At 32.7% G+C, this 13701-nt stretch overlaps 1 protein-coding gene across 2 annotated transcripts in view; it reads left to right on the top strand.

The window, feature by feature from the left end:
* The first annotated feature begins 3431 nt into the window (after positions 1 to 3431).
* LOC126606304 (MLP-like protein 328) overlaps positions 3432 to 13701 on the top strand; it is a 35747-nt gene continuing 25477 nt past the window's right edge. The window contains exons 1-2 of one of the 2 annotated variants that reach the window (XM_050273676.1): positions 3432 to 3667; positions 4069 to 4322. In XM_050273676.1, coding sequence (XP_050129633.1) covers positions 3484 to 3667; positions 4069 to 4322 — 438 coding nt within the window. In that variant the 5' untranslated portion in view covers positions 3432 to 3483. Of the gene's footprint in view, positions 3668 to 4068; positions 4612 to 13701 lie in introns of those variants that run through there. The other variant, XM_050273675.1, reaches the window with a different exon arrangement.

Genomic DNA, 13701 nt, shown 5'->3' with positions numbered 1-13701 from the left:
TGACTTAAGTTAGGAGAGGATTGAACTGAAGTGATGAGGACGAGGAGGAGAGGAGGAATACACTTAGGGTGCGTTTGTTTGGACTCGTTAACTCTCACTGGACTAGATATGATTAAACATTAAGGTACTCCCGTGTTTGTTGCGTTCACGGACTAAGTTACAGACTAAGTTAAGTGGGATTAAATAGGACTCGCACGGCTTATCTCCTTCACTAGGTCTTGGCCAATCCCCGGGAAAACCATGGGATTGCTAAGACCTTGCTTCGTCCTGTTCTCTCTCTGCATCGCATCCTCTCTCCTCTCCCTGCTTGCTTCGTTTGCTTGCTTTGCCGTTGCCTACACTCGCGAAACCAGGATTTCTTCGTCTGTTCATTTCGAATCTCAAAGAACACAAAAATAAGTCACGTCTTCTGGAAGGCCCGCTTCCTCCTCATGCGCTCTCAATCATTTACTTTACTCGATTTTGTGGGTGGAAACTGATTTATGCAAATGTTGCAAAGCTTCGAACGGAATTTTGGATTTGCAATTTGAGTTTGGGGTTTGCATTTCAAGTTTGGGTTTCATGATTCAAATATGTGATTTGCACTTCCAACGAAGTTGGGTTTTGTGATTCAAGCGAATTGGAATTGAATATGGGTTTTTGCAATTCCCGCGAATTTGGATTTTGTGATTTGAGCGAATTTGTGAAGATGTGCAAAAGATTGAGATGAAGCTGTGGTTGCAGAGGCTCCACTTAGGGATTATCAGAAGAACCCAATCGAGCAGACGTTGATTCTGGGTTGTGAGGATAACATTTCAAGAAAAAAAATGGAGAAAAGGGAGAACTTTCTCAAAAGAGAATGTGTTGTAGAAAATGGTAAAAGAAAAAGAAAAAGAAAAAAAGAAAAATATTATTTTGCTTGTTAGTCCGGCATTGGAACAAACACTTAACTAAATTAATTCAGTTTAGTCTAGTCTAAGCCAGCTAACTTAGTCCCTGAGCTTAATCCAGTCCGAGATAGTCAAGTGCAACAAATGCACTTGTTATGGTTACAAGGTATTTCAGTGCAGTTCGGTTTTTGAACTACTAAAACCGAAATCGAATCGAACCAAAATTTTGGTTCGATTCTGCTTATTCAATTTTAATTTTTTGTTCTTGCTGTTTTGGTTTGGTGAATGGTTCAATTTTTTTTCTTTCTGTTTTCGATTTTTTGAAATCGGACCTAACGAATAGCGTGGCGTAATTTTAAAATCTAGAAATGAAAGTCGGTATAGAGTCATGACTAAAAGTTATACAGAGAAGCAAAATGCTAGGGAGACCATCTTTTTAGACCAAATTTTGTAAACCAAATGATGTGGCTGTTGATAGTTGGATTACATTTTTAATGAGTAAAAAAAATAATCTGACCATTAACCGCCACATCACGTGATTTACAATTGTAGTTTAAAAAGAAGGTATTTCTAGCATCACCTTAGAAAAAATGGTCCAGCATGAAAAAAAAAAGTATTTCTTGTTATTATTGTTATCTATAAATACTGTATGTGGACATTTAGTATTACAGTCTAGTGCTATCCCTCTTCACTTATATGTAAGAGATCTTAGATTTGATTCTCGCCATAAACGAAGATGAATCACATTATTTTGCCAAGCCTATTGTAAGACTTAACACACTCCTCCATTCCCTTAGTGTAACTATTACCGTTTGTTAAAAAATAAATAATGCACCTGTTGGATGATCAATCATCAATGATAGTCTTCAAGGATCGATAAACTCTAGTGGAAAAAACGATGCTGTGGACCCTCTTTTTTAGTGGATTATTTTAGGTAAAGAATTAATATTTGTTTGATTTGTTTGATTCTTTTCAATTACTTTTAGTATAATATTTTGTGAACTGACATTTGTGGATACCTAATACCTCATCGCTGCCTCCCCATTTGATGGCTTTTTAACAAAAAAACCAGACGCCATGACAAAAAAACCAGACGCCATGGCCCATACGTATCGATCTTTCCAGAAATATAATAATGATAATAAATAAATAGAGATAAAACTTTTTATTCTAAAACATTTTGCAGAAGGAAGTGTTGACATGTCACATTTTGGAAACATTCTAAACGACACACGCAATTATTCATTCATTGTTCGAGTGGAAGATTGAATTTAGTCGAAGGGAGACGAACAAGGTGGCACGCAGGCTAGCACATATGAGCTTGAGTTATGGTAATATTGTGGTTTGGTTTGAGGAACTTCCTAATGTAATTCTTGATCTTCTCTTTGAGGATAGCAATTCCTAATTAATTATGTTGGTGTGGGACACTCTTTTTCCCTTCAACCGGAGAAAATTTTTAGTTGTGACGGGAACACGGATGGTACACCACGTATTTTTATGTAAGTGGTGGAAAATTTTAATTTTTAAGTTATTAATCTTTTAACACACATATCTAACCATTTACATAGAGACACGTGGTGTACCTCCTTGTGTGACGGTCACATTGAAAAATCTCTCTTCGATCGGGTTAAAAACCCCGACAAGGTTTTTATCGAGGCCATTTGTTTACACCCTATCCTCATTGATGTACGTATAAATTTGTTATTAAAGAATATCGTACCTTTTAAAAAAAAAATATTTTGCAGATAAATTACATTTTATTTTAAAACATTTACAAATAAATTTTTAGTGTGATCGTACTAATCTAATCTTTATCGCATGCGTGAATACAAATCAAATGATATGTTATTAATAAGAAATAAGCATATTAATCAACGCTTAAATAATAATTCAATCATCTACCTCTACATTATTTTGTTTACAAATTTTGATTTAGAAATTTGGTCTCCCTAACATTACTCATGAGCAAACCCTTCATCTATCCATGCATATTGTGAACTTGTGATCATTACTTCATAGGATTCCAATTATCCGAGAAGTATGATTTAAAAAATATATGACTTAATCTTTATCACGTGTTGCATGATTTGGTTTTTAAATTGGACTTGGATTGTCTGCCCTCCCCGTGCCCTCCTGTTTTGTGTGGTCACGGTTAAGCCACGTCAATATTTTATATTATTTTTTTATAAAAATAATAAAACAAAAAGAAATAGTAATATAAAATGTTGACGTGGCTTAACCGTGACCACAAAAACAGGAGGGCACAGAAATTGGAGGGCAGACAATCCAAGTCCTTTTAAATTGGATTACCCACTATTAAAATATTATGAGAGAATTTTTAATATCCAGAACACGGGTACATACGTCGTATGTCATACACAAGTAGAGAAACACTTGAAAAAAATAAAATAAAATAAAAAAACTTTCCCTCCATTTATATTACATATATTATATATATGGCGTACTGTATCGTGTTCCGGACACATTAAGTTTTATCTCGCAATTGAACTCTAGTCGCTTCTATTTAAGGAGGGTAGGAGCCCAAATTATACATATCCTTTAACATTCTTCTCTTATAATTTCGGAGTAGCACCCATCAAAACTGCTCATAAACATGGTTTTGCATGGTAAAATTGGGACTGAAATAGAAATTAAGGCACCAGCTGACAAGTTGTACAACATGTTCAAGAGCGCCCACCTCATCCCAAACATCTCTAATACCCATATCAAAGGAGTTGATGTGCATGAAGGAGATTGGGAAACACACGGCTCTGTTAAGATTTGGAAATATGAACTAGGTACCGCTACTTAATTCAATTTTCCTGTTTAATTATTCACTTTATATGTATGTATACCTTAACAGATGTGCTCAAATCATCATACGTTCATAGCATGAGTTTCAATGTTTACAGCTTTTTCGCAGAAATTCTGATTTGTTGTAGCAAAAACAAGGTCGAGATAGAACAATCGTAGAAATCATGTATTTACCATATATGACCTCTTATATATATTTCAATGCTTCCTTCAATTTTTGTTCTAGACAATGAGAGTCATATACAGTAAATACATGTTTCCTAAATAAGTCATATTGCCCCCTTTTTCCTACAGTGGAAACAAGATCCTAATAAGAGAGGGTGAGAAAGTTTATATATTTTGTTGTTATGAAATTAACCATGAATGCATGCATGCATATATATAGGGGATCATGTCGGGATATTCAAGGAACAGGTGGAGCTAGACGATGAGAACAAGGCTGCAACTCTGAAAGGATTGGAAGGAGAAGTGTTCAAGTATTATAAGAGCTTCAAGGGTGTCTATAAATTCACTCAAAAAGATGAAGGCACCTGCATTGCCAACCTGTGGATCGAATACGAGAAACTGAATGAGAATGTTGAAGCTCCAGATAGATATGTCGGTTTGATGGTTAAACTCGTCCAGGATCTTGACGCTCACCTTCTGGGAGCATAAATAAATTAATTAATGAATAAAAACCATACGTCATATGCAACGGTTGGAAAGAGCTTTTGCTGGTCTTGTTAAAAAGGGTTCAATTATATGTAATCATGCATGCATATGTTCATCAATGCGTACCTACTTAAATAAAATGCTTTTCTTAATTAGGTTTGTGTGTATTGTAAAAGATGTACGAAGGATGTCATATATGACATTGTGATGTAATAGATTATGGTTGTCGATCGCATCTATAAAATAAAATGTGGTGTACTCTACAATATTTGTCCAATATTTTTTTTCAACTTACTTATAAGTCCATGCAAAATTTCTCCTCCCATTAATGTGAGATTCATTCTTAATACGCCTCCTCATGTGTGGAAATTTTTTAAGCCTAACAGGTGGGCAACACAAATGGGTGACATGGAGCGCACGTAGTCTTTTGGCTTCACACATGGGTATGAAGAAAGTTAAGGTGACACCATAAAACCAATTGGCAATATGAAAAGTAGCCTAACTTACTTATAAGTTCATGCAAGGTCATGATGAGTCGATTTTATACTATATATTATTCCCTATTCTTGGTATATTTTGGTTATTATTTTATAGTGACATTTTGATGCTTTGCTCTATGTTTTTATTGTAGGACATGTGAACTTGTTTTAAGCATAAAGTAATCAAACAGTGGAATTTTTTAGTGATTCTAATTGGAGCGGGTTCGTGAGTCTGTCAAGAAGATTGTACCAAATTTCATAATTTTATCGCCAAAATGGTCCTTGAGATTTGCATAACTCATCACTTTGGTCCCTGAGATTCCAAATCGATAAAAGTGGTCCCTGCGATTGTCCACCATCCATCATTTTGGTCCTTCCGTTAAAAACTCCGTTAAGTGTTCCGGAGCTCTTGGTCGGAAGTTTGGGCAATTTTCAAAGTTTCGTAACTCAATCGTTTCTTAACCAAATTCGACCCATAATATATCAAAATGAAGATAGGAAAGTGTAGAATAAGATTATAGCTATTTAGAAGCCCAATGGTTGCCGAAGATTGCCGGAAAATAGCCTCAAAGTTGATTGGTCAAAGTGAAACTTGAAAACTCACCGGAAACTGGGCAAACTTCAAAACGTTCATAACTTCTTCAATACTCAGAAATCAAGTGATTCAAAAACGAAAATCATACGTCTCGACAAGACAAAGAGAATGGTACCTTTTTTAATTGCTAAATCGCCGTGGTTTGGCCGGAAAACAGCTCGAAAGTGGCTGTCTTGGTCTCGAGTTAGCCACTTTCAAGCCGTTTTACGGCCAAACCACGGCAATTTAGCTTTCTAAAAAGTTACCATTCTCTTCGTCTCGTCGAGAAGTATGATTTTTGTTTTTGAATCACTTGATTTCGTTGAGTATTGAAGAAGTTATGAACGTTTAAAGTTTACTCAGTTTCCGGTGAGTTTTCAAGTTTTCACTCGGACCAGTCAACTTTGAGGCTATTTTCCGGCAATCTCCGGCAACCATTGGGCTTTGAAATAGGTATAATATTATTCTACACTACTGATGGCTCGATCTATCAAAAGTTGGAATTATAGTATACGTGCATATATAATATATGTGTTTGTTTAGATGTGCTTTTAAAATGACTGAAAATATTTGTGGTAAAAATATTTTTAAAACCAATCCTTAGTAAAAATGTAAGTTAATTATGGAAAAGCATTTAAAGTGCTTCCTAGAAAGAAGCACATAGCTGGTGCTTCTTGCAGAAAGCAATTTAAGTGCTTTTGAAACAAAAAAAATATTCTCTCTAAAAGCGCTTGTAACCATTTTAAAAGCACATCCAAACGAGCTATATATTTATATATAAATACCTTCATGTATTTAACATGATATGTACCTTTTTCTCTAAGATCAGAACACAATTATATGTTAATCATATTCCAGCAATATTAGAAGGATCGCAATAACTAAACCCTGATTCACAAGCGAACAACTAACCCATAAGTGAAAAATATATATTGATATAATGGATAATTAGAACAAAATATGTTGGTAAAGAATCGAGGTGTGCCGCAATAATTCAACAATCTCATGTTATTTCAGTCTTCAAAAAATAAAAATTACTAATATAAATTTAGAAAACTGACAAAAATAACTTCAATTTTCATTTTTGTGAAAACTTAAAACAAATTATTTATCAAACGCTCCCTTTATTGTTCCTTGGTCAATATAGAGACCACTTTCTTGTGAATACATAGGGGACGAAGTTCGAGGATTCAAGGAAAAAGTGTAGTCAAACAACGAGAACAAATCCATAACACTGAATGGACTGGAAGGAGATGTCTTCCAGTATTACAAGAGCTTCAAGCCAGTCTATCAATTCACTCAAAAGAATGAAGGCAACATTGCAAAATTGTCGACTGAATATGAGAAACTGACTGAGGATGTTGCAGTCCGGACAAATACGTCGGTTTGATGGTTAACATCGTCAAGGATCTTGATGCTCACTTTATCAAGGCATGATAAATTAAGGAAAGGAAAAGAATGCAATGGTGAAACAGTGTGACGTCCATCGTTAGTATATAATATTTGTGTTAATAATGCGTGCCTTTTGCTTGATTACAAGTAATTAAAATGCTTTGCTTTGTAAGTTGCCTTGTAACAAATGTACGTGAAGGGATATCATATGTGAGATTGTAATGTATGAACTATGGTATGCAAAATAAAAGGTGTAGTGCACCGTCTCCACTTTGTTGCTCATCGTCATATAAAATCGCCTTAATCAAATACATAGTACTTTTTTTAAAGAAACAATAGTATTTTTAGTTGTTGTTAAACAATGGAGATACATATGATCATGGAAGAAATAAAATGCAAAATAATAAATCGAGGTTGAGAGACCCAAACAGTATCAAGAAAAAAAATATAGCATTAATTAATATCTTATTTAACAACCCTTTTGATGAAAATCGATTTGTAATTAGTTATTTTTTAGCAATACAAGCGAAAAAGAAGACCACAATATGATGATATCCAAGAAGTTCATTCGCCAAACAACAAAGACAACCATTTTTGCGAGCCTTAAAAAAAACCAATAAAAGAAGGTAATTTTATTTAGGGGCTTTTAGATCCAGGTCCAAAAACATAGAGTGTTTTTAGGAGTGACTCCGGTTATTTAATTATATGTTTTTATTTCTTTTATACTCCTTTTATATTTTCTAAAAATATTAAAAATCAATTAAAATCTTTTAATATTATGCATTTTTCAACTCCAAAATATCTAATTAATATCTTATAAACAAAAAAAATTAATATACTAACATAAATCTATCTGCAAAACATTCTACCCTAAATCAAGTAGCAAATATATGAATGTATATTATACCTATAAGTGAGATATGAAACCTAACTAAAAGGTAGAAAAAAAATATAATATATCTACAAGCAAGACACATTAATATGTGACATGTTAACTATGAAAAAGAATCTGTCATATAGGTAGATAAATACAATTAACCTATGATATAGGTTGATTATAAAAATTAAAAAAAAATCTATAAATGGGTTAAAGCAGGAGGAAGAACAAGGAATAACAAAAATAAAAATAAAAATAAATAATCAAAGAGATAATTAGGAAGAAATTTGATTTTTACAATAAGTTTTTTCTTTTAAGAGATAATTATTGATAATTAAATAATTAAATTTAAAGAATTGGATTTATTTTAATAAATTGGACTATTCTTACTATTGGCTCAAAAAATTGGAGTTATATCAAGTTTCCCCTTTTATTTACATTCTAAAAATTTAATTGCACTTCAAATTTTCTATATTTGAAAGATAATACGTGCGCGCAATTAGAATCCCAAAGAATATTCATGTGTCCAGATGTTGCATGCAAAACAGAAAAACCTTTTTTTGAAGGGAATTGTTAGTAGCATTCCAAAAATCTTATTCAACACTCCAAACTTTCTATATTAAGAAAGAAAAATACACTTGTGAAGAGTGTACAATGAGACTTTTAAAGTGCCAACAACACTCCTCTTTCTGAATTAGGCATCAATGATCTAGCTTTGATCGATTACAAAAGAAGTATTAGGAATTCCACATATTTATTTATGGGTCCCAATTTAATTGAAGTTTTCTGAATCGTTGAATTATTGATGTCTCATTATCAAGTTCGCTGTTGTGATTAAATTTGGTAGGTGCAGTCATAAAACCTCCCATGTGAAAGATGAAGATCCACAAAGATCCGCAGACTCGTCATTTTCTTCAAGTGATCAGATCATATCCACCACAACTGCCTCCATAACTAAAACATGCTATTTGTGTAGGACTTTGTGGGTTGTGGCTCTATATAAACATTAAGCAACACTTCAATAATAATTTAATCGTTAACAAATATATATAATTTATAAAATTTAGTCTAAAAAATTAGCTTCTCTAACATTACTCATTTATAAATTGTTAAATTTTATTTAATGACTAAAATGAGTATTTGAAGTTAAATGTTAAATTTTTTTTTATTTTTTCAAATGATGAGTCAAATTTCCTTTTTATTATATATTGTGGGACCTACTGTTACAAAAATTGTGTAAATTGGTTGGGAGGGGTACGTGATTGGTGTATTGTGGGGGATTTGGATCCTCTCCGAGGCAATTGGTCAGGATCCTCCTGATCGATGCATGTGGACCGTTGAATTTTTATCCAACGACTATAATTATTATAAATTTAGAGGGTCCTCCTATTTATAACCGTTAGATAAAAATCCAACGGCCCACAAATACTTGTCAGGAAGATCCCGACCAATTGCCTCATAGAGGATCCAAATCCTATTGTGGGAGCCATTTATTAAATAATCAAATTAATGGATTTGACGTTATTGGGTTATGCTATCAGAAAACACCTGGGATGTTGGACCCCAATTCCACCTCTAATAAAATTCATCTGTTAAAAGAAACTTGCTGTCTTGTTTTTCTTTTTCCTGTTTTTGGAAAAGGGATCATTCGATCATTTTCATCTAATTCTCATTATCAAATAATTCAGATCTTTAAAATTTGATTAAATTGTTAAAAATACGGACTAATTCTAAAAGTTATAATAACTTTAGCTGTTAGATCAAATTTCAAAAGCTCGGATTATTTGATGATGAGGATTAGGTAGAACAGATTCGAAAATGATCCCCTTCCCTTTTTTGAAGAGAGTTTTAACGAAAAGCCCGCGATATTGTTCATTTTAACGAAAAACCATATTTTTACACTAAAAAGTCAAACCTAGTACTATTCACTTTACCTTTTATCCTTATCGTTAAAACTCAAAGTTTTCAAGCTATTTTCATTAGTTTTCTTTTTTTTGAATGATGTTGTCTTGTTTTTTCTATTTGATACTTTTAATATATATCTCCTTTAAAAAATAATCTTAGACGAACTTTAATATTAATTACTAATTAAAGAAAAGAGAATTTTAACGAAAAACTTTCGATATTGTTCACTTTAAGGAAAAATCATATATTTACACTAAAATATCAATCATGGTACTATTCACTTTACCATTTATTTGTCTTTATAGTTAAAACTCAAAATTTTCGAACTATTTTCATTAATTTTCTTTATAAAAAATGGCTGTGAATGGAGCTGGTGATTACAAGCTGGAGACTGGGGGGTTCAAAGCGAACGCTGATAAATTGTTTGTACAAAGTCATTAGCAACCAGCACCACGTGTACATTCCCTAGCCTCTGATACTGTACACCATGTTGCGGTAAATGAAGGGGACTGGGAAACTTCTGGCTCTGTAAAGTCTGGAAATACACCAAAGGTAATATTAATCACCCTCCTCTATCCTCCTAACCCAAACTGAAATTTTTCTTAATTAATTCCACTTGCTGGCTACAAAATAAACATGCTAGACTTGAAACCTAGCTAGGGCTTGCGTTACCTCATATGTTTTTTTATTTTTTTAAATTTATTTTTAATTTATTTTTTTAAATTTATTTTTAATTTATTTTTTTATAAATAAAATAGAGAATTGGTGGATATTATTAGCATGGTGTAGGATGTAAAGGGTTTACTCTCAAACCTGAAGACGAAGAGTCTTTTGCTCTCAGGGTCCCCCTCGCCCCTAGCGAACACTTGGAGTAGGATTCTCTACCTTCTAGTACCATTTCATTCTCTTTCCTCCTCTTACACTTTTCTTTTTTGTCTTTTTGTCTATATAATAAATTTAAAACAAAATGTTGACGCGGTAACCATTTAAATATGAGAGGAGGGATGGAAAGAGAGATTAAGAGGGGAGATAATCTTATATCTTCAAGAATAAAGGCTGGAAGAAGAGCAAGCTATAGCCTTGTTGTTTAGTTCCGACTTGGACTGTCTTTAGTCTTTTGAGCAACTTCTATAATTGAGCGTAATAGCATTTTTATGTTATAGTGTGAATAAGTTTAATCTATTGGCATGTTTATCCTTACATGCAACCGCGGAGTCAAAATTTTCATATGGGTGGGCTATAATTTCATGCTTATACACATGGAATCCAAAAAAGTTTTTTTTTTTTTTGGATTCTACAATACAATGCATAATTCAATACATGAAGGCTAAGAATTAGATAAAGTGGGAATGAATAAAACAAAATTTTCAAAGTGAAAACAACTTAAAATATTAATTTGTTTTCTTTTTCATTTTGTTTGTTTTTCCGTTTGTACAATATTTTTCTTTTCACAGTTTACTTATTATTGTTCTCTGTCAGATTATTACTGACACAAAAAAAAAAAAAAATGAAGAACAATGCTTGGCTACTCAAAAATGAGTAAGAACTCCCACTCAAAATTTTTCATGTTCGAATCACTGAAGTTTGTGCTTATGAACAGAACTGTTCATATTATGAATCACACTGTGGAGATCATTTCTGCAAAAATTGAATTAAAATTAAGGTCATTTAGTCAATTTATTCTAGTAAATACATAAATGGTTTTTAATGTTTTCACCAATTTCTTTCCTTTGTTTTTTCACAGTTCAACTACTAAACGACCTTAGTCTAATTGATTTTTTGTAGAGACAATTTTTATAAAGTGATTTCTAATATGAACTGCTCTATTATAAACATGAAGTTCTATGAATTGGCAACAAATAGGTTTGAGTAGGAACTCTTACTCATCCTTTGAGTAGCCAAATATTGTTAAAAAAATGAAATAGTTGCTAATTAATGAACCGTTAAATTTTCTGGTTTAACAAAGAGATTATTTTCTTGTGAAACCATAGGCGACGAAGTCAGGTATTCAAGGAAAATTAAACGATGCGGACAAGTCCATAACTATGAGGGCACGTTTACGCGCTTGGAATTGGAATGAACAATAATCGGATTATGAACAAATCAAAGTGAACGGGCAACGGAAAGATAATGGATTAGTCAAGGAAATTCATTGATGATTAAATTTCTACTTCATCAGTCTTCAGCAGTTAGGAGAAGGGAGAGCCAACCCAAGAGACAAAATCATCAGATTGTGAGCAAATTTTGCAATTTCACGGGAAACTACATTTGCTGCCCGACATCGCCAACCCTTTTGATGAAAATTTCTGTGTCATTATTTTGGCAGGAAGACACTAAGCTAGTGTAAAAGGGAAAAAAAACTATCCAAGAAGTTCCTTCACAATACAACAACCGAAAAAAAATCCTGTGAAAAGATGCTGCATCCAGAAAAGAAAAACTTTTCTGAAATTAGGCATCAATGATTCAGCTTTGATTGATTCCAAATAAGTAACATGAACTCCACATTATTTGTTTGTGTCATAATTTTATTTTGATGACAATACAACCTCTTTTTTTTCTCTCTCTCTAGGTTACAAGTATGTCAAGATAATATAAACCATTGATTTCTATTAGCTCTAAAGAACCCTTAATTTTATCACTAGTTAAGATAATATAAACCTAAATTAGTTTTATCACTATATATACAATATATACACACATTTCCTCGTGCCAAATCCAAACAAACGCCTCAATATCGTACAATCATTCACTCCAATAATGCTATGGAGGTAAAGTTGATCAATCATTGATCCTCTTGTACATATACGTGTTGATCTATCATCAAGTTTGCTGGTTTTTGTGGTATTTTTCGTGATCACTTGGGTCTCTTTGATGCTTTAATACAAGATTTTTTTGGCATTGTTACTGCTTTGGAAGTGAAACTTAAAGCTATTATTCATGTTATTTTTATTGCTTTCGAAAGGGTTTGGCAGCATTCTCTTTGGAATGAGTGTGATTCTTGTTTGGCAATGCACCATAGTTTATCGGTTGATTTGACAAATTACTGTACCATTCTCTCTTCCATGCATGTTCAGTTTTCTCACGTTAATCGGGAAGGAAATCATGTAACAAATTGTTTAGCAAACTATTATGTTGATCATGTTAGTGTTCATTATTTGTGTGATTCTTATCCGTCATGTGCAGTTGTGACTTTTGCTCATAATCTTTCGGGGTTTCCAAATTCTTGTTTCTCTTAGGAGTTGTCTTAATTGATTGTTGTTTCAAATAGTTTTCTACTTCTTGTTAGGGCTAGGCTTCATGTCCCCTCTAACTTATTATCTATATATTTTTTTTCTTCTTCAATGTATTCAAAATAATGTCTTGTTCCATGATAATAATGCGGAATGAAATTGACATTTCTTCTTTTAATTAAAAAAAAAAGAAAAAAGTTTTATTCTGGTAGGTGTAGTGGTGGTAAAATTTTGAGTAAACTGTCGGTTTACCCCCTGAACTTTCACCTCACTTTCGATTTTCCCCCTGAACTTTTCCATTGGAAAATTAAGGACTCAAACTAATTTTTTTAGCCAATTTGCCCCCTACCGTTAGTTTTTCATATATTCCATCCATATTTCCGTTAAGTGAGACCATGTGCACAACATGTGAGGGTAGTTAAGTTATTTCACTCTTAAAAATGATTAAAAAACTGAAAATAATAAAAAAAGCAAAATTTTCCCTCTATTTTTTCCCGCTAATTCCTATCCTCGATTTTATTTTTCCCTCTCATTCCTATGCATGAGAAATGACATATGGTGTTATTGTCTACCATTTTTATTTTCTCTAACAAATTAATAATTTGACAAATGCTAATGGTGCTATTGTCTCCAAAGCAGTGCATTAATATAAGAAACCCTAGTCTTTTTTATGGACATGTTTCTTATATTAATGCACTGCTTTGGAGACAATAACACTATGAGCATTTGTCAAATTATTAATTTGTTAGAGAAAATAAAAATGGTAGTACATGCTTCAAAAAAAAGATTAACTTAGCTACTTATGAAGACAATAACACCATATGTTATTTCTCATGCATAGGAATGAGAGGGAAAATTAAAATTGAGGATAGGAATTAGCGGGAAAAAATAGAGGGAAAATTATTATTAT

This window comes from Malus sylvestris, chromosome 16, assembly GCF_916048215.2.
Source record: "Malus sylvestris chromosome 16, drMalSylv7.2, whole genome shotgun sequence".
Lineage (NCBI taxonomy): Eukaryota > Viridiplantae > Streptophyta > Magnoliopsida > Rosales > Rosaceae > Malus > Malus sylvestris.
Note: the sequence above shows the minus strand (reverse complement) of the source record. Positions and strands in the feature narration are given on the sequence as shown.